Genomic DNA, 22,407 nt, shown 5'->3' on the forward strand with positions numbered 1-22,407 from the left:
TAGTAATCTTCCCCAGTGAAATCATGTTGGTTTTGTGTATTGCCATTTGCTAACTTTAGTACGTCTAAATAGCCGCATTCTCTTACTTTTAATAGATTTTGTCCAAGAAAGCAGATGCGGGAAATTGAAGATGGCCTACAACGGATTTAGAGAACATAGAGGAATGACTGATGTTTGACTCTGGAGATGGTGGTGCTGGTAGCTGTAAAAGAAGTGAAGGCATGGGAATAAAAGATCTAAGTAGAAGCAGGCAGACTAGCTCCATAAACAGATGAAAGTAAGACACAAAGATGGCCACAAATGGCTTTACCACTTACTAGCGGTGCAACGTTCGTCAAAGACCTTAACATCACAAAACTATGATCACCTCCTATTAAGATGGGTACAATCATGCCTACCGCAAAGGACTGTTATGAAAATTCAATGGAATAATGATTAACAAGTGCTTAAAACATGGCCTTGTCTCTGATAAGTCCTTACTAAATTATTAAGCTATTAGGATGATCACCACCACCATCATCACCATCCATGTCATTAAGACTGAATACGCTGCTGATACATTTAGGTGACTATCTAGCACAAAACAGGCAATTGTTAACTTCCTTCTTCCTAACATCCTATAAAGGCAGAGTGTTTGCCCATCAATGCACACACAGATAAAACAAAAGCAATGTGACAACAAAGCTCAGTGGTGTGAAAATGAAGACAGTGAAAGAGAAATCAGGGAGATGGAGAAGTGAGAATTACAAACACCACAGGCACACTATACATTATTGGCTTTCAATCATTTGGGTCCAGATTCTTTGAAGAATCTGCAGAGAGCTCTGGACTCAGATGTCCATAAACAATACGTTTTTCTACAAGAGTTCTTCAGAAACATGGCACCTGACACATGGCAAAGCAGTTGGGTCTGAGGCTCAATCTTCCAGACAGGAGTCCCAGTCTCCCTAGGCTCCAGGGCTGACCCCACCTCCTCTGGATTCTCGTCTCACACAGATACAGGATGGCTCTTTTACTTTAGTGAATCTGAGAAGGAATACGGTATGCTCCCATTCCCAATTTCGACTAACCAGAGCATCTCACACACTAGTCATTCCTCAGAATACACTTTGAGAAACACTGTATAAGATTCTTTTCAGATATGGGTAGAACTGTGAGAGAAACTACATAGTCTGTTAAATCCAGCCATAGTTTTGAGGGAATAAATCTACCAAATTCCTGACTGTATAAATTCAAAGAACGGTATAATTTTCCATAAGAAATACACCATGGGGTATATAAACTAAAGATGGGAAATGTCACTCTGGCTGAAGGTAGCAGAGGTATATTGATAAATATGGAATATTTCTCGCTGGACCTAAAAACAGAGAAAGGATTTTGAGATTTTTACAGGTGGCAAATTTGACAGTTTCTATAGGTAAGTTCAGGGGTATCTGAGGCAAAGGGAGTGTCATGAATGGAGGTAGGTGAAAGTTTTCAGGAATTTTCTGTCATATTATTTGAAAGCAGGTCAAGGTAGTCAATACAGTTATGGGCAAATTTAGGTGGCTTTGATTACCAGGCTAAATTTATTCATTAGACAATAGGTAATGACTCAATCATAGCTGGGTGTAAGAAGATGTAACAGGCAGTATTTCATAGAATGGCTAAGAGTGGGGACAGGGAGGGGTAGAAACCAAAGAGAGAGAAGGCAGGAAGCTGATCCATTATACAGGATAGAGATGACAAAGCCCTAAGCCAAAGTGTAGAAAATGGAAAGAGAGTAAAGGAAATGGCAGATGCTGTGAAAGCAAAACCCATAAATAGGGCTTGGAGAACATCCGAGTCTGTATGAATAGGAAAGGGAGATGGTCAGGGAAAAGATAACATAAAAAGTCTAAGTTACGATGACCAATAAAATGATGAACAGCCCAGGGAGGAGGATATCAATTGATACAAATATCTTTATTAGTGATAAAGAGATGTGCTTTATTACCTTGGAATTCTCCGGCTGTGGCCACCACCTCTCCTAATCATCTCTTTCAGTGTAAGAGTCTCATATTCCATGTATGCAGTCGCAGTCCAAGACTTCTGAACGGCATTGATAGCTTTCACAAAGTTGTGGTTATATTTGTAGAGCCTATTAGAATACCTGCCAGCAAAAGTAAGACAGCTTCAGATACACTCTTTACTGATGTAAATAGATCCCGTTAAAATAGGCACTCTTATACTGTGGGCCTGAGTGGAAAGTGGTATAACCTTTCAGGAAGGCAACTGGATATGTCAATCTCTATATCTCTATCAATAGCCTAGAATTGGAATGTGTCCTATGAAAATAAAAGTTCAAGTGAACTAAGATGTATGTATAAGGATGTTCAGTGAAACATTTTTATACCAGTGATAGATTATAAACATAAATATTCTAAGGTAAGGGATGGATTAAATAAATAATGGTACTTCATTTGCTATATAGTTTATTCAGTAAAAATATCTGGAAGATTATTTAGTGATATGGAAGACTTCACACTATATTAAACAAAAAAGCAGAATATCAAAGAAGTTTATATAGAATTAATCAATTTTTGTGAAAGTGAACATTTATATTTACACCATAAGTACATACAACCATGGTTATCTCTGAGTGGTGACATAGGATCATCACCTTTCCCCCACCCTGTACAATTTCTACAATGTACCTTTTAAACTTTGTAATAATAAAAAATAAAGGCGGAGGGGGGGAGGACAGCAAAACTGTATACAATATATATAGCATGGCAAGCATTATAACCACATGATGGAAAAAAAAATGGTTCCATAGGGGCATTTGGTTTATATCCTTGTTACTCAAATTTGGTTCTTGAGCCAGCAGAAGCACCTGGAAGCTTCCTAGAAATGCAGACTCTTAAGTATCCAACCCAGGCCACCTGAATCAGAATCTACATTTTTAACAAGATCCCCAGATGATTCACAGCAACATTAAAATCTGAAAGGCACTGGTTTACCTGATGCCAAATGCTTGGATATAGATGTAAACAAGTCTAACACACAAAGAGCATGTTTACAAAGCAAAGAACTGAGGGAGTTGATTATTCATTTAACTTAAACATGTATCTCACATATGTGCCAGGTGCTAGGAATTAACAGAATTCACTGTGTTATTTCTACTAAAAAAGATTCTGGCCCCGGAGCAGCTAAGCCCATGAGCCACAACTACTGAGCCTGTGCTCTAGAGCCCATGAGCCACAACTACTGAAGCCCGTGAGCCTAGAGCCCGTGCTCCGCAGCAAGAGAAGCCACCGGAATGAGAAGCCCACGCACCGCAACGAAGAGTAGCCCCCGCTCACCACAACTAGAGAAAGCCCACGCACAGTAACAAAGACCCAATGCAGCCGTACATACATACATACACACATACATACATAACATTCTGTAACTTAAGTGTGACTCACTACCCAAGACTTTCAGTAACATTCAATTATGCAAAGCAAGATATACGTAACCTGAGTAACATGTTAGGCATATTTTGAACTTTTCTTTCTCTTTTAATTTAGATGTTCGCAGAGAGAGTATTTTGATATAGTCAAAAAACCTGGGAGCACTGAAAATAATAAGAAAAATGTGCAACCACATTGATAATGTGTTAGTTTTTATCAAAATCCTTTCCCATTTGTTGCAAAATGTGAAACCAGAGAGGTACCTTTATTAAACAGATTATAAAACTGCCTGTATTCTATTTCTGACAACACTAACACACAAAAAAAGCCAGTTGCAGTTGTTGTTTCTTAAGACACAGGAATATATTTTAAGTTGTAAATGTCTATCTTGAAATCAGATCATTAAGAGCTGAAAGAGACCTTTATGGTAATTTAGTCCTAAATGCTTACTTTACAAGTGAGGCAACATAGATTCTGAGCACTCTGGTTAGTAGCTTCTTCACTAAATGAGGCAATGTTTGAAATGTCAGAAAAGTACAAAGTAGTAGGGTGAAAAGTGAACACCTTCATAGGAAAGGTGTTGCTCAAGGATCACTCCAAACAAAGCAATTTGAAAGCTAAGTTCAAAATGGAGGTGATGAATTAGTCTAAATCTTGGGGAGTACTTCCCCAGACAAGTGCGATTTGTCCTCTTTGAACTCATGTCCCCCCACCTTCTCTGCTGCAGAGTCATTCACTGCCAGTGTGGTCTGGCTTTGGATGATTTGTTCATGTACACTTTCAGTGGATTTCACAACCAAACAAAACAGAAAATTTGCTACTGCTAATATTTATCTTTTCCTTCCAAACTAATAAAAGTCTGAAATCTCTTGTGTGGTTCATAGTTACTTAAACTGGACCTAACTCAACAAAAACTTTAACTGAAAGTTATACACTGAACTGTGTCCTCCTCAAATTCATGTGTTCAAGTTCCAACCTCCAGTACATCAGAATGTGACTGTATTCAGAGACAGGACCTTTAAAGAGGACATTAAGGTTAAATGAGGCCATATGGGTGGGCCCTAATCCAATATGACTGGTGTACTTTTAAGAAATGGAGATTAGGACACAGACAGGATGACCATGTAGAACAACAGTGAGCAGCCATCTGCAAGCCAGGGACAGAGGCCTCAGAAGAAACTAAACCTGCTGACACCTTATCTTGGACTTATAGCCTCCAGAATTGTGAGAAAATAAGTTTCTGTTGCTTAAACCATTCGGTCGGTGGTACTCTGTTATGGCAGCCCCAGGAAACTAATACGCTACATAAATACCAAGAACTTTAATTTCAGTTATTTATTTCCTTGTTTAAAACTTATGTTCAATTAGCATCACCTGTATTTGTTGCAACATAAACATACGTATCTACAAGTATTATGCAACATATTATTACATGGCAATAATAAAATGACTTTTCTGTATAAGTCACTGCAATTCTGTGGTCCTTTATATAACTATTCTTTAAAGCTATCATTGGTCCATTACTTTTGAAGTACTTTGAAAAACTACTTTCTTCTCTATCACTCAATGTATTTTTCCAGGAAAGTTGTACATAACATGGCTTATGTTTCTAAGTCAAATAAATTTTATATAATCAAATTAAATTTTCCAAGAATTAAGACAGACATACATATTATAAAAAACTATATGTAACTTTCATTTACGACAACTCACTTTTCCTGGAGATTCTCAAGGTGTGCTGTGTTCACGTTCACATTCTCAAAGGTATTTCCCTCCTTCTTTCCTGTGAAACAAGCCCAGTTCCTGCCCAGCATGTCATGCACCCAGCCAGTCATGGTTTCATGGCAGTAACTAGTTACCTTGCCACCCTCTTCTTTATACTGCAATCAAATAAGAAAAGGAAAAGCCAAGTGAATCTGTGTTCCTGTCTCAGGTCTGTTTCCTTGTCTCCCATTCACAGTAAAGGTGCCCCTTTTTCGTTTCATCTTAGGGACCAGCCACTGCCGACCAAAACAAAAACTGAGAGGTTTCAGTTTGCGAACTGTTCTAGAAAAGGAAGAGAAATAAACTTTTCTACGATTAGCATCACTGATTACCAAGCAAAATTTACAGGCACCAATAATCCCATTTTACCAGTGAGTAAGTGGAGGTTCAGCTCAGAGAGGGTAAGCAGCCCCTACCTAAGGTAACAGAGCTGTGTAGTGGCAGAAACAAAATTCTGCTCAGTTTGTCAGACTACTTTTCCACTCAGAGAAGATATATTCCAGAAAAATACAAGAACATATGGTGAAAATTTTCCAAAATATTAAAATTTTTTCTTCTGTTAACCTCCCAATTTATTAGCATATTCTAATCATGAGGGAGTTAAAGTAACCTGATTATTAAATATTCTCTCCACTTTATTTCACTAATATGGCCCGTTGTCTTATGTCGATGTTAACGCTGAAAAATAACTGCAGTTGACCCTTGAACAACGCAGGGGCACCGACTCTCCACAGTCAAAAATCCACATATTACTTTATAGTCAGCCATTCCTATCCTGGGCCCTGCTTCCAAGGAATCAACCAGCCTCGGCTCATGTAGTACTGAAGTACGTATTTATGGGGAAAAAAATCTGCATATAAGTGGACCCATGTAGTTCAAACCCATGTTGTTCAAGGGTCAACTGTATATAGTGATAGATCTAGGATCTGAACTCAGATGCTTTGGCTCCAGAGCCTAAAAGCCCTCATGTTATCACATGTCCTCATGGAGGAAAGGATATATAATCCAGAATGAGAGCCGAGAGCATGGGAGGAAGAAAGGAAAATAATGCACGCTAAATTTCTTTATGAAGGGACTTGGATATAGACAATTTCAGGCACTGACTTAATTTAATGGAACAGAAGCACAAAAGCAGTTCAAAGGCAACACAAACAAATCAGCACGGCAAGCAGCTGTGTTTCAATGCTTTTCATTACAAAAGTACACGGTTGGTTTTGGCCCTCAGGATGTAGTTTGTGGACTGAATCTAATATAATGGATGCTACTTTACCTATGCAGAGGGGGTGGCAAACTTCTTTTTAAGGGCCAAACAGTAAATGCAGGTTATCAGTCCTCTGTCGTCATCACACAACTCTACCACTGCAGTGTGAAAGGTACACAGGAAATGCATAAGTGAATGAACTACATTGTGTTCCAATAAAACTTCATTTACAAAAACAGACTTATAGTCTGCAAACCCCAAGTTTAAAGGAATGTGTAGGCTAAACTACTCTTAAAGGTAAAACTACCTTACTGCACCTGACTCTGAATTCAAATCATATTGAGGCATAGAGTTAAAAATGTATGGCCTAAAGAATTCAAAAGAGCTAGGTCTGAATCCTGGGATTCTTGCCACACAAGATAAGTTACTTTGGGCTATTCATATGTACATTTTGCTTCTTCCTTGGTGGTTCCTAACACTGTGAAGCCAGTCTCCCTACCTCTGGCTAAGAATATCTCCACTAGCATGAGTTTGGCTCACCACTCCTCATTTCCCTGCTAAAGCCCCAACTCGGGATACAGGAACACTGAAATAAAGGCCTAGGACACGACCAGGCTGCAACACTGGAGGGTATGTTGCATGAAAAGGTTAATAAAGTTTATATTTATTATGCTGAACTACCTGTAACTACTATTTTTATAATCAAAAACGGCTCGATATTGGCAACCTTGTATGATGCAGACAGGCCAGCCGGGGGTAGGCCACTGCTCACCCCCACCAGTGCTGTTGTTAGAAAGCAGTCTGACAAGGCTTTAAGAGTTTTTCAGAGCTACCTTGTAGAAATCGTCAAATACACATAAATGAAAAATAAAGCCTAAACACAGGAAGATGTTCATTACAGTAGAAGAGGCTAGGGAAGGCTGCTTGCTTTTATAAATAGTGTTATTGGAACACAGCCAGACCCACTTGTTTATAGTATTGAATATCTTATCTCTGGCTGCTTTGGTGCTACAGCAGCAGGACTGGGGAGCTCCCACAGAGACCATAAGGTTCACAAAGCCTAAAACATTTACTATCTGACCCTGTTAAGAAAAAGTTTGCTGACCTCTCTGTATAGAACAATAAAAAAAAAAGAAAACCTGGGAATTCCCTGGTGGTCCAGTGGTTAGGACTCCACGCTCTCACAGCTAAGGGCCCAGGTTCGATCCCTGTTTGGAGAACTAAAATCCCATAAGCTGTGAGGTGTAGCCAAAAAAAAAAAAAAAAGAAAGAAAGAAAAAGAAAGAAAAATAACCTATGATGTATTAAGAGGAAAAAACTACAAGATAGTACTTAAGTGGAGTGCAAATAAGTAAAATTTTTATGAAATACGATTTTTAAAAAATGAAAGGTGAAAATGATCTTTGGGTGGGATTTTCTTGGTTATTTACAAAATGAAGATAGTTATATACATTTCTTGAAATTCATCACTTTAAAAAGGTGATGAATTTCCTAAGGATAAAAAACATAGCCTACAAAGCCCTAGAAGAGGACACCTACGAAGGATGGTTCAGATGTTGCTAGAGACTAACTCTGACCTGTCTAGGATTATGACTACACTTCCTGAAAAAAAACATGATTTATATAACCTATTTTGTATTTTGCTAAGTTCTTTCACTTATTTATCAAATGCTTATTGGTCACATAATATTTCCCAGGCATCATGTTAGGTGCTAGGTGCTAGGCACACATGCACATATGTATTGATGCAGCCCCAGACCTTAAGACGCTGGGAATTCAACGAAATAAACAAACATGTAAATAACGTGGTTATTTATTTGAACCCAAATCATGTGGTCCAGCAAGTTAACCATGCTTGAAAAAGCCTGGGAAATTTCCCCACCTAAGCAGAAAATTTAGATCACAGATGAAATGACTTTCTCAATGTACCAAAAGAGTCAGGGGCATTCAAGTTAGAAGAAATGGGCCCCATGTTTCTCATCAGTGTGCTTTTTGTTCACCTAGTTGGCACAACTTATAAGCATGATGGCTAACACCAAATGAACTTCCCCTGTGAGGAAAAGGCTGATTTGTTATTTTGATTGGAGGGGGAAAAATATCACTGAAGCATGAGGCCTTACTGTTTGTTCAACAACTCTATACCCTTCACCATCAATGTTACAGAACTACAGGACCTTAACATTTACCTATCACATCATGCTTTATAAACATTTTACAGATTACTCAGAAATCTTAGAGGTTCAAGAGAACATAAAGATAATACAGTCTCGGGGGACAAAAAAAGAGACCTAAAAGAGATGGTTGAACTAGAATTTATAACCAAGCATTCTTCCCAAATACCATGCAACATTTCTTCATACACTTTGTCTTCTCACAAAGTGCTAGAGAAATAAACATACAGGTCAATTGCCAAAAACACGGAGAGGAGATACCTAGAAACCATGCAGGAAATGCTTAAGCAATTTGCAAACGGTTTTCATCTATTATCATGTGAGCCTCACAATGATCTTTTGGGATAATAGGCATTATGTTTTTCATGGGAAAAAAAAAAGTGACTTTGCAAAGTTAGAGAAGAGAGAATTAAAATATGAGTTTAAAGGTTACAAGAATCATTGCTTTATTCATTATTTCCTTTAAAAAACAAAGCTGGAAATTAATTGGCTCTCATGAGTCAGATCCAAACTGTTGCCCAAGACCCTTTTTAGGGGTCACTTAAATTCTCCAGTAGCCCTAATGGTGATTTCCCACTATTCAGGTGTCTATGTTGTCCTGGCTAGTCCAGTCTTTTTACCCTTTCTGTCAAGGGTTTTTGATACAGGGCAGAGGTAAAGGACTTGGTCTGTAGGCTCGACTACCTGGACTGGATCCAGCACTGCCACTTACTGGCTGTGTGATCCTGAACAAGTTACTTACCCTCTCTGTACTTTCAATGTCCTCATCTATAAAATCAGGATGATGATAACAGACTCAACCTCATAGGTTGCATTTTATATATACTAAGCCATTTAATTTTCCTAACAGCCTGTGAGGGTTGTTCTTTCCACGTAACCACTGTGAGAAGAGGATTTTTTATTCATTAACTAGGACACTGGCACTAGAAAGCAATTAGTTATTGAATGAGTGAATAAATAAATGAATAACAGAAAGAACAACAAATGCCAAGTCCTATTTAAACAATAACACAAGAAACTTAGAAAAATTTATAATTAAAAGAAGAGTGACACTTTTATAATTAAAAGAAATTTATAATTAAAAGATGTGGGTCACAGAGACCCAAGTTCTGACTTCACCTATTACTTCAGAAATGTCAGTTTTCCTCCCCAAACCTCTGCTTCCCTACTTGTAAATTTCAGTTGACCTGAAAGTTCCAAAATATCCCTTCAAGTTTCCTAACTACACAGTCCTTACATCTGTGGATTTCTTATTTATTATTCACAAAGCCAGGTAAATAATTTAGACACGCTCCTTACTTACATAGAATATTTATACATTCTAAGTAACCCTAAATAATCCTAAAACACTACAACTGTTTTTACTTAGCAAATTACCAAGAGATGCTATCCATTTATGTACCACTTCTTATACATTAAATTGATGGAATTATTTTCCATTTAAAATTTTTATTTTATTTTATTCTGTAGTTTTCCCAGTCTAAAATAATTCGGTCTTCTTTTAGAACCTGAAATTACCTTATGAAAGGTAGGACAGGACTGTGATGCCACTGTGCAGGACAGCTACAACTTAGTAGAAAAGAGATATTTAACCCCCACAGAAGCCAAGTACTCAGTACCTTAATTTGAGAGGACCACACACTGTGCCCCCGTTATTTTCTTGATTTGAATGTTCTCAATGTTTGTCATTTTTCCTGCTATTGTAAAATACATCTTTTGTGATTTCTGACATTATTACCAATTAAGAAGTTGAAGTTTTGGCCACACTATCCAGCTTGAAATGTAGCTTAATTTTTTTTCTAAGGGTTTTCATTTATTTTGTTTATATAAACATCAGTCTCTGAATACTGCCTTGCACAGATGGCATAATTTAAGTTTCTATTCATTTATGCCAATTTCTATTGCAACAAATAGATAATTGCATAAAATCTGAAGGAATTCCAAACCCTAGCACTTGGGTTTAGAAAACTACTAGGATTCAGTAACTCTCCATTTGCTTCTTCAAGATTAACGTTGGGTTGCCAAACATTCTTGAAACCACCTGTCTTCAATTTCCCATTCACTTTATCAATTCTCCCATTCCATCCAATTACCTACTAATGTTAACCTACTGAAAAAGAAAAGGTTGGGATATTTTAGAACTTAAGTTATTTATCCCAGATCTCTTTCTCAACTGCTTTTTGACACTAAGGGGTGGGGGGGAAATCACTTATACCTTTTGTTCCACTGTTTTCCTGATTACAATTAGCAAATATTTGAATACTTCCTTTATGTAATGCACTAGCTATGAGAAAAATGTACTTTAATGAAAAAGGACTCTGCCCTTTAAATCCCTGTTCTGCCACTTATCATTTATGTAACCTTGAGCAAGTCGCAACTAAGGAGCCTCAGTTTCTTCAGCTGATAATGGGAATGATCTCTACTTCACTGGATTCCTATTGAGAATAAGGATGACACTGAAGTTTGAAGAGTTTAAAAAGTTATAAAACACTAAACAAGTAACAATATAAACACTACCAACTGTTACCACATGGGATACAAAGCCATTTAAGACTTTACTCATGCTGTCAAAGAACTTACACTCTAGCCTAAACTGTCAACTGAGCAGTTGATATGGGTTTTATCCTGTCAACCAGTGATTTTCCAAAATGAGAAGACAATCCATTAAAATATCAGAAAGAAAAATCTTATAATTTCGATTTCTACTTGTAGCATGGAAATAAAATTGAAAACCAACCTCCACTATTATTTAATATACAAAGCAACACTGATAACCCCACTCAGTTCCAATGTCAGATGTTCACCTGTTATGTGCAGTATGCTGCCTAAAGATGGTTAGGACACAGCACATTCCCTTTTACATGTGCCTGCTTAAATTCACTTATGTACATATGATGTAATTAAGCTAACTCGCACAAAATGAACATGTGGCTTAAAATAATACTTGCAAAGAAACCAGGATTTGCAAACACTAGTGATGTAAATATAAGAAAACATAAGAAAATAACAAAGCTTACATTTGCCCTATTCCTGGTATGAGTTTTTGAAAACATGTTTTGAAATGGTTCCAGTGTTGCGGTATTCACTTTTTAATCTGTTTTATCAATAAAGCAAATGTCTCCGTTTTAAAATTTGCCCATTAAATTGTCATCATTTAACACCAAACATCATTTAAATACCAAACAGTAATTCTTCTAAATTCTACCAGTGACACTTTCATACTTTTAACAAAATGTGTCAAAATTAAAATTCTTTACTTGAAACATTTTAACTAGAAAATTGTTTCCAAATGTTGAAAATTGGCAGTAATAAAAATGACGGGTAACAGAAATCCTTACATTGCTTTTGGCAACAAAATCATGATAATGAAACATAGTTTTACATTGTTCCCAAAGAATATCATAATGAGATATATTTTGGCAGGACATGTTTTTCTGACAATAAATAAATCAAATTAATCATTTAATATTATTTCATGCTTGATAGCAAACATGTTAGTATAGTAGTGCATGTATATAATTTTTAAATTTTAAAATGTATGGAATACCTATTAAAAATTTGGACATCTAGGTCTAATCCATCAATATCATTCACCATTTCAGAAAAGAACACCTTGCATGAAGTTAAATGGTTTGATGATACACCACACATATAGAGAGATTACATTCCAGCAATACTGAAGAACAAAGAGTGTTTATTCAATTTTTTGCCATTTGTTTACTGTACATGTCTACGTAAGCGCAGATTAACTGCTTCCATCTGCTGTCAGGTCTGGAGTGTGAATGAAGCCATTAGATGGCAACAAAGGAGAAGAAGGCATCTTTTCCTAAATTGATATTTTTCCAACCCAACCAAGAGTGTCACATCTTACCTCAGAAACAAACTTCCCTGGCAGTTTCAAGGATTAGCTTTCGTTTTCTGCCCACTAACCAGACTTAACCATTTATTTAAAAAGCTGAATTTTAATGAATTGTGAGACTGCCAAGAAATTGCTGCAGTGGTTGCAACCAAATAACCTCCAGCATTTTACTGAAGGAACTGGCAATCAGATTTACATATGAAAATGGAGGACGATAAATTTATTTCCAGGGCTGAAAAGATGTTCCATTTAAACCAAAACATATGTTCCAGAACTAGTTCAGAAAACAGCAATTTGACACCCAGCAAGGTAGACAAAGTCCCTTGGCTCATTCCTCACTTATTTGCTCATAATCTCTTAAACTGTAAGGTTGTTAGAAATTTTAGAGTTCATCGGCTCTAACCTTTAGCTGGTGCTTCTTAAGGAGGGGGTGGGGGCACAGCCCACAGCACCCTAGGCTAGTTTGAGTCCTTGGTTATCCAGGCTTTGGGGAACCACTGCAGTCACAGATAAAGCTCACTATTTCCCCTGACAGCTAATTTACTTTTTAGTAATTCTGAAAGTTAGAACTTTACTATTTTTAACTCTGAGGTTTATCTTAGCCTCTACAGTCTCACACAAAAAATTAAAATATAATATATAAGCAGAATAAAATGTTAAAGTCTCATCTGTTTTCTACAAAGTCATTCAAAAACTATGGCCTGAGGGTCTACCATAGCCTCTAAGGACACAAAGTAAAAATACTTTCAGAAACACAGCAATAAAACAACAGAACAACACAATGGTATATTATTCAATTTTCTTTCTCTTACAAATATTTATTGAAGCCCTATTATTTATCACATATTGAACTATACATAAGGAATAAAATGGTCATTAATACAGCGTTGATCATTGCCCTCAAGGAGTTTAAAGGCCAGAGGAAAGGACAAACAGGCAATTACAACAGAGAATGCTAAACAGTAATCTATTATGGGGCCTACTAACACAAATACCTGCAATTTTGTACCCAAGTTTTCTCTTTCATAATCAAACCAAACATTTAGATGCAAAGATACTCAAAGAAACAGGGGGAAAAAAACCACTTTAGTAGGAGTGATTTTAGATGCCTTGCTAAATATATTCTTATACACATTGGTTGCTTTGTCACTATTTACATCCGGACAGTCAGTTTGAAAATACACAAATCTTACAGAACGCTGTAAGTATGTAACCTAATATTTTTTTAGAACAGAGGACCAAAAATATAAACATAGCACCGTTCCTGATTTGGGCTTCTAGAACCCTACAGAATTAATTCTTTGTAAGCTGGTATTACTTTTAAAGTCTTTGAAAAGACAAGAGAAATGTGGATAATTTTCCAAACTAAAGTTCCAAGATAAAGTTCTACATGCATTAGGTGCTGAAGATACACAGATCTTCAGTCTGGAAGAAGATGACACGCTATCAAGTCATTCCTTTTACAGCAGAGTTAGTGCTACCAGGGCAGAGATACCTGCAAAGTACAATTGGAACCAAAATAAGAGCATTCCTCCCAGTAAGGGAGAAAGCTGGGGAATTTCACAGAGGTGGCATCAAGATCCTGAGTGACAAAGAATCATGAGGATAGGGCTTCCCTGGTGGCGCAGTGGTTGAGAGTCCGCCTGCCGATACAGGGGACGCGGGTTCGTGCCCCGGTCCGGGAAGATCCCACATGCCGCGGAGCGGCTGGGCCCGTGAGCCATGGCTGCTGAGCCTGCGAGTCCGGAGCCTGTGCTCCGCAACAGGAGAGGCCACAACAGTGAGAGGCCCGCGTACCGCAAAAAAAAAAAAGAATCATCAGGAGAGAAGAAAGTATCCAGGTGGCAGTCGGATGTACTCTTATTTAGTTTTTATAAGATATAACCTTCCCAGAACAGCAGACCAGTGCTTCTCAAATGATATAAATAATTATCTGAACCAATAAAGTAATAATGACAACCTACTATCTAGAGAAAGACTCCTCCACTCAAGAAGCAATTCAAGGGATGCAGAAAAGTCCTCCCAGACAATAAGAATTAGGTGTAGCCCCACATTTTTGGTTTGCCAAGGCTGATGTTTAATCAGCTCTAAACAAATGAGGAGGAGACTAGTCCATTGTTTATTAACAGGAAAGATCTAAAAGACAGCAATCAGTTTGAACAATAGTGTAATTAAGAAAAGAAAACTTGGGCTTCCCTGGTGGCGCAGTGGTTGAGAGTCCCCCTGCCGATGCACGGGACATGGGTTCGTGCCCCGGTCCGGGAAGATCCCACATGCTGCGGAGCGGCTGGGCCCGTGAGCCATGGCCGCTGAGCCTGCGTGTCCGGAGCCTGTGCTCCACAACGGGAGAGGCCACAACAGTGACAGGCCCGCGTACCGCAAAAAAAAAAAAAAAGAAAAAAGAAAAGTAAACTTAACAAGGGTACTTAACTTGAAGGTTAAAAAACTCTCTTTCAATTTGGAGAACCATAAAGAGAAGGAGAAAGTAAATTTTTGTCTTGAATAAGGGACCTGGGCTTAGGAAAGAAAGTCAGTAGCCTCATTTGGTAAGGAAATCTAAGGTTCAAGACAATTCTTCTCCTAAAATTTCAACAAGAGCCAATACAGTGCACTGAACTAACATTTGTGATGCTTACAGACTAGGATTCACCAGAAAACCTGCCCAAAATGTGACTTCAAGTACCAATACTTGTTTGTGAAACAAACTTGACAAACAGCCCATATCATTCTACAGTTAGAAGCTGTGTGAGTTTAAACACTGTATGAGACTAATTTTCCCTATCTGAAAGTTGAAGCTAGTAATATCTACTTCATGGGATTTTTGTAACATAAAGCATGTCAAGTTCTTAGCACAAGGCTGGCACCTAATTTTAAAAAACACCAAAAAAAATGTATTAATCATACCATCTTTCTGGACAGGGGTACTGCAGATCTATGATCTATAAAAAGAGACCCTTCAGCAGTTTGGTTGATCTCAGAAAGCCTCCTCCCCCAAACATGTCCCCCTGGGACCATCTTCCCACCCATGATGTATCTGTACATCTCAAGATATTCCGAAGCCTCATTTTATTTTTATAATAGGTGTGGGGGCTCCTCAAGGTAATTAGAGAAAGAGAAGGCACTTGGGAAGTTCATTTAACTGTGAGTAAAATTTGCACTGTTAACAAAATAAAATAAATGTCAAGTCCTAAAAGCAGTCTGAAAATATCATTTCAACAGAAGAGTTTTCAAAAGAGAAAATAAGAAAGAAACGTATGTTGCATATTGTTCCTTTCATTCAAAGGCTGAAGGGCGAAGCCACCTAAGACTTCCAGATTTTTTTTCTTTTTCCTGCTTGGTCTTTGGTTGTTCACATTCCAGAATGGCAGTTGCCGCTTTCCAAGGAAGTGTTCAGGAGGGCAGCTGCCTTGGAGGTAGGTTACCAGGACTCCTTTGTATGTTACATGCACATAAAGACTCCAGAAGGGACTGTAGCTGCTAGAGGCCTCTGCTAGCTGTTAGAGGTCTCTGCTAGCTGTTAGAGGTAGGTAGGTCCACTGCCGCATGCTGCTCTGCCTCTTGCCTCTTAGCCCCAAAGTCTGTTTTTGGCTGTGGTTTTAAAAAAGCCCCTCAACAGATGCTCTATTTAATAACTAAAAGACAATAAAAACTAGAGTTACAAGCCAACAAGGATCATACTGTCTCTTAAAAATTTAAACATATTAATTTCTTTAAGTGAAAAATAAAATACTAGTATTTAGTACTTCAGATGCAGATATTTTTTCATGCTATTTAAGACATTCACAAAAAGCCGCCATTCTCAACAGCTGAATGCTTAAGCAATACATATCGTGCATGCAGCCAACATGCTCAAGAAGCGCACATGCAGATGCATTTTAAATTAAATGCTACCAAATAAGCCTAATATAGTTTTGAAATGTAGTTAAGAAAGAGGCTAATCTAGCAACCGAGACATAATAACATCTACACCTTACAAATTCTAAATGTAGGCTTAATGCTACTTTGATCAATGTTTCTAGGTACAAGGCTATTTATCCCATTTACAGATCAAATACTAGGGTCAATCTTTTCTGCTGGTAGAAGCATCTCCCTAATAAGGCGAAAGAATGCAAGTTTTAAGACAGAATTTTGTAAACTGCATTCTGAGAATACCTTAAATTTTTGTGAGGAAATAATGGTAAACTTATTTTAGAAAACCTTCCTATTATATCTCCCTTCTCAGCTATCACCATACAGTATATTAAAGATTGTGAGAAGTTCTGAAAGAAAACTAAGGCAGTCTACACTTACTCAACTACCAGAAATAAATTTAGAAGAAAGAGCTTATTGGTTTCAGCTCTAATTTTCACTTTGATGTGTTATTAGTGGCTGCCTAGAACAACCTTTAAAGCTTAACAAGATGAAGTGATACAACTTAGGAGCAATCCCTTCCTGGCACATGTGTGGGTCACTGCTGGCCCATTAAACTGTTTGAAAAATGCTGATACAGGATAAGGCTATGGTGCTTTCAACACTTGCCCCAGTTCCCTTTTTCATATCTCACTTCCTTACTTAAGGGCTAAGTAAAAGAGGAAGGGAAAGGGGAAAATCTGTTATATGAAATGTAAGGGAGGGTAAGTCCCTATTAACTTTTTCTCTCTAACCACCCATTTTTCCATCAAAATTTTAGACATCTAAATTTATGGATCCAGAGAGAGCAATGATTAAAACATCTATCCTGAAAGTGTGAGGAGAATGTACAGAGTGAAAAAGATCCTCTTCTCCCTAGTCAATAGTCTGTTCTGAGAAGGAACCAGTTTAAAAAATGATAGGTGATGTCTCAAAGGGATGACTAACAGGTACGTCAATTTCTCTGGAAGAGCCACCTTCTCTACTGGAAGACAACTAAAATGCCATGGTTCACATGGGTCCCTCTTGAGTCTTTTTAGAAAAGAATGAGCAACCTCAGGCAGCATAGCTACTTCAAGGATGTGAACTGAATTTGAACAAACCTTTCCTTAACTGGGTCTTTATCTTTTTGGTTTCATGTCCACTTACGTTATAAGCATCATGCTTGAGAAAGCTAATCTGATGTGTGCAAACAGAACACACTAACATGAAAATAAATAGTGCAGGCAGATAAGAAGTAGCAAATAAGCAGGCTCAAGCAAGAAATCTATAAGAAAACCATAATCTCTCTGTTCTCCATCTTCCTCTCCCTGATGAGTAAATAAACATTAATTTTCATAAGCCACCAAGGAGGAGGGAAGCTTGCTTTTAGTAAGAAAGTTAAAAATATTTCAATGGAGCTCACCCAGTTTGTTCCTCAGATGTGGCATATCATATATCCCCACAGTTCCCAGCTGCATGAAAAACTGACTGATAAAATCAGTGACATCCTACGAAGGGTTTACAATGGAAAACTGAGTCATTACGTCGAGATTAAGCAACATCATGAAAGAAAACAAATACCCAGACATGTGCTAAGTGCTTAACTTCTGATTCTTTTCCTCAATTTAAACACTTTTAAAAGTAAACATCAAGTTATTTTTTTTAAAAAGACAAACTCATCTTGGTGTGTTGAATCTGTATTAAAACAGGTAAATCTATCCCAATAACAAATATTCTGAAAGTTTGTTATATCTTGAAAATGAACCCAGAAGGCACAACAGAAAAATCGCACGAGACTCCCAAATCCTTTACTGTAGGAACACATGATTCACATTTCTAACTGTTGTGACAAGCTTGAAATCTGTAAGTCACTAGCACACAAAATGGGTAAATAAATCCTCTGGTATGGATTTCCCAACATACTGTTCTTGTTTTGAGTACCAACCTGCTTTAGAAATACTCAGGGTAGTGTTTTTAGCTTATAGTTCTACAAAGACTGGTAGGTCCCAAACAAAAACTCAACTAGAAATCAGTGAAGTCTGCTTAACTATCCCCAAATTCAGTTTTCAGCCTAATGAGTCTAGTTTCCCTTCTATGCATCTTCTTCAGCCCTTGAGTAGCTTAATGTTCAAAATAAAATCTGAGTTCATTCGCTACTGCCTCCTTTTACAGCCTCAGAGAAAGTTAAAGTGAGAAACAGTAAAAGGTTAGAAAGCTTATGCAACTTGAGGGTATTCTTTGAAGCTGAGTTTGTTTCATACCACTTCCTTCCTTGGCAATTCGGTAGAGGACAGTGTAGAGGAGCTTTATACATGCTCATGGTTAAAAATGAACAAATTCCACAGAAGTGTAAAGAAGAAAAAACCAATTGCTTACCCACCCATCACAAAGTCAGCCATAATCAAACATCCTTTACATTGTTTTGTTACATTGCGTGTTTCTATATAAGAGGTTGGTTGTTTTTCATCTGCAGGTACCTTTAAAGAGTGCAAATTTATTGGAGTGTGCCAATTATAATCAAATGGTAATGCTATTAAAATTTGATAGTCTTAGAAACTGGCTTGTGCAGATGGTCTTTTATTTTGGCCAGTGCATTATTTTAAAGGAAAACTGAATCTGAATGTCTCTAGGAAAGTTTCCATTTTGCCATAGGTTGAATAACTCCTTATTGTTTTACAAAAGTTGTTTTAAATGCTTAGGTATTTGCCTGGGTGAGCCCTAAATTCATGTGAGTTTGTAACCCCACCAAAGTTTTCTGATAACTGAATCTATGCTGGAAGTTGAGTAGAAAAAAAGTGTCTTTCAAAAATATAAACCTAGTGCTTCCTGCCTAACTCAAACTATGTATAAATTTCCAGTGTCAAGATTTCCTTCCAGGCTTTTATCTAGCTTGAAGTCCTATGTAAAAAAAAAATAAAATAAAATAAAAAATCCCCACTCCACTCCCAATTTCTTAAGCAGTTAAAACCAAGGAAAAAAGGTCGAAGAACCTCAATTCATGAAAAATTCTGCTTATTTTCCAGGTGGGGCCTGAATAAGTAGAACTTAATAAAAGCAAGTTCCTAGCAATAAAAGTGGTGTCACAACTGCTCCAAAGTTGGCTGCAGGGAGAATGATGCGGAAGCTGTCTGTTCTGTTGAGCTGCAGGCTGGTCGGGGGGAACAGAGGAACAGAAGGTGGAGCAGGAACCTAACAGAATACCTTGCATGTAACACCCGCTCAGCAAACTAGCAGGAACAACTCTAAGAAACAACCTCATGAAAGCATATCTGAAGACGGCAAAAGGAAACAAGTGGTAGGGTCTGCTATGAGTTAAGGGAGGCTCCTGGAAATCCAACTGATTTGTAGGATCACAGTGGAGGGTCTAAATGGCAAAAATCTGTCAGATATTTCTGCAATAGCAGTAGGTTGAGTGGATTATGGTGTAGTTTACATAAGGCACCTAAACTTGAATAGTAAAACACTGCTTATATCTTGATAATTGTTCTTTTTTAAAAATAAATTATTTTTCATTTAAAAGATACTTCTAAAATCTGTAGGAAAAAAAATCTCACATGCTTTATTCATTAAATAGGTGAGCTTTCTTGAGTTACACACCCAGCATGGATTCCCCAGCACCACTGTAGGAAATACCCCGAGGCTTACAGTAAAATCCAGGAAGCCTTTTATGTTAACAAGTATCACTCCAAAAGTGTTTGACTGCCCTATTATGTAAAGTCAACTCCACTTTATCATTTTTCTTAAATTTGTTAAATTCTGCTACTCCCCATTACTTTTTCAGTTGGATTTGCTAAAAGAACATGGCATTTTATCACTCTGCAAAATATGTTTATCTGGAACTACTTGATTGTGTTCAGAGAAAGTTTAAAATCAAGTATCTTGTGTACGTTCTGCTCTGCTTATTGAAATTATGATCCTTATCACATGATCTAACTACTGACCAGAGTGGCTGATTTTTTAGGAGGAAAAGAAAACATGGTCCTGATAATGGTTCTGGTCAAATGAACACTTTAAAAAATACACTGAAATCAGTAGTAGAAGAACACTCTTCTACTTTTATTCCTAATAAGAGAATGCTGTCCAGAAGCATAAGATCAGGTAGGGTTCTACCCTACAACAGTGTATACACTGACTCTTCCCACATATGGTTGAGAACACGTACAACTTCATTTGGCTTTAAAAAGCCTTTATTGATCTGCAACTAATGTTCTGAGGCTACAGAAAAATACCAAATTTGCTTATACTGTGACTTAAAGAGAAATAGTTGAACAAAGGAACAACGCACGGTTTGGGGCACCAACCCTCCAAGTAGTTGAAAACCCACCTATAACTTATAGTCAGCCCTCAGTATACAGGTTTCCACACCTAAGGAATCAACCAACCCTGGATCACCATTTGCAGATTCAACTAACCTCGGATTGTGTATATATTTACTATAGTATTTACTGTTGAAAAGAAAATCTCTGTATAAGTGGACCTACGCAGTTCAAACCTGTGTTGCTCAAGGGTCAACTGTACAAAGAAGTGTTCCGATTCCTCATTCAGCTACCAGCCATTCCCTCTGTCCCCACCATCTCCGGACTCCTATTCAAGCTGAGAGCAGACAGACTGATGGGAAAATGTTACCGGAGGGAAACTGCCCTTGCCTGTTTCTGATTATGCCTCAGGTAAGTAATGGTGTCATTAGAAGTTCCACCACCAGTTTCTCCAATTCTACAGAACTGAAGAATGAAAAGTCTTCTAAGCCAAATGGGTAAAACTATTCACTCATCTATTTATATACTACACCCTATCTTGTACTTAAGTAATTTATGCAACGTATTTCTCAACTGAATTCTACTTCATTTTCATGTTTTAAACAAATATCGATTACCTATTTTGTATCAACAAAAGGAGAAGAGGAAGGGAGAGGTGGGAAAAAGGAGGGGCAAGAGGAAGAAGTGGAGGAAGGAGGAAGGTACATGGTAACAACTGTCTTGAATATTTCTTTCCTTGTGCCTCAATTTCATAGGCAATTCACTCCCCACCTGAAGGCAAAGAACTTTTGAAGGACTGTAACGGAGTACCTACAAAGGTCTACAAAGCCCTAGGCTCATCAATATGCAGACCAAGAATTATATTCAGATGGAATCACATTTATTGCATACACACTACAATTTTTAAAACTCATATACTGCTATGATTTTTAAAAATACATAGTATCTAGGGGTGATATTTAAAAATATTTAATAACTGGTCAAGCATGGGCTTCAACTAATAAAACAGACTGCTGGCCCTCAATGGCCAGCATGGATGGACTGGTTCCCACCAGCTGAATATCAGACAGCCAATCCAGGTGAGGGGAGACAACTTTTCCCATCTCTCTTTTCTTTTTTCAATTAAGAAGGGGTCCTCGTAGTTTAAAAAAAAAAAAAAAATTGGGCATTACTATTCTTAGAAATTTGGTTGGCTCAGATGTCAACAACATATCCTAGTTAGTGATTAAGCCACAACCCACATGAGCAATCACAATAAATTCAGAAATTAGTCTTTTGCTGGTGCTTTGTCTTTCATCATCTTTAACAGAATCATTCCCTCACCTTCCCACAAATTCCTGTAACTGGCCAACTCTTAACAGATGTTTTAAAGGCTACCGACACTAACCCATGAAAAACTGTCTTTACTTATACTTTATTTAGAATAAGAAACAGCTAGTCTCAGGTTTGCGTATTCAATTTAGTTAAACCATTTAATACCCTGCTAATAGGAAATGTTCCAACTTCAGAAGGATATCTGGGATGGACTGCAATTTGTGCTCAAGTATTTTACCTTAGAGTGTGTCTGCAATTAGAAGCAATGTGTAAGACCATAAGAATGGACAACAGTTCTTCCCTAGTGAGAGAAGAAAACAAGCTGGGCTGGCTAGGCTACCTTCTGCTTTCATTAGCCCAAGGAGTAACTCCAAGGCTCTCCATCTCTGTCCCACTTTAGTCAAATAAATTATTCACATTAATATATTTAGTACATTATACTAGTTCAATGAGTCATTTAGGTCAATTTCTCAAAGCTAACAAACGATGATAAGAGGAACAGTATAATAACCTCAAGATAATAATAAAAACCCTATCTTTCTAACAGATTCAGTACAAA

The 22,407-nt window shown here is 37.5% G+C and overlaps 1 protein-coding gene and 1 long non-coding RNA gene across 5 annotated transcripts in view; one reads left to right on the top strand and one right to left on the bottom strand.

The window, feature by feature from the left end:
* The window catches only part of LOC149748756 (uncharacterized), a 60,097-nt gene extending 57,964 nt beyond the window's left edge, over positions 1-2,133 (top strand). For all 4 annotated transcript variants that reach the window (XR_016393875.1, XR_016393876.1, XR_016393878.1 and 1 more), the window contains one exon: positions 96-2,133. This is a non-coding gene — a long non-coding RNA (uncharacterized LOC149748756). The remainder of the gene's footprint in view (positions 1-95) is intronic.
* Positions 1-22,407, bottom strand: part of CTSC (cathepsin C) — a 40,251-nt gene that overhangs the window by 14,690 nt on the left and 3,154 nt on the right. The window contains exons 3-4 of the mRNA XM_022594061.2: positions 5,127-5,293; positions 1,976-2,131 (exon numbers count right to left, since the gene is read on the bottom strand). Coding sequence (XP_022449769.2) covers positions 1,976-2,131; positions 5,127-5,293 — 323 coding nt within the window. The remainder of the gene's footprint in view (positions 1-1,975; positions 2,132-5,126; positions 5,294-22,407) is intronic.

This window comes from Delphinapterus leucas, chromosome 7 (genome assembly GCF_059928025.1).
Source record: "Delphinapterus leucas isolate spDelLeu-1000000601 "Yukka" chromosome 7, BTC_Dleu_Yukka2, whole genome shotgun sequence".
Classification (NCBI taxonomy): Eukaryota; Metazoa; Chordata; class Mammalia; order Artiodactyla; family Monodontidae; genus Delphinapterus; species Delphinapterus leucas.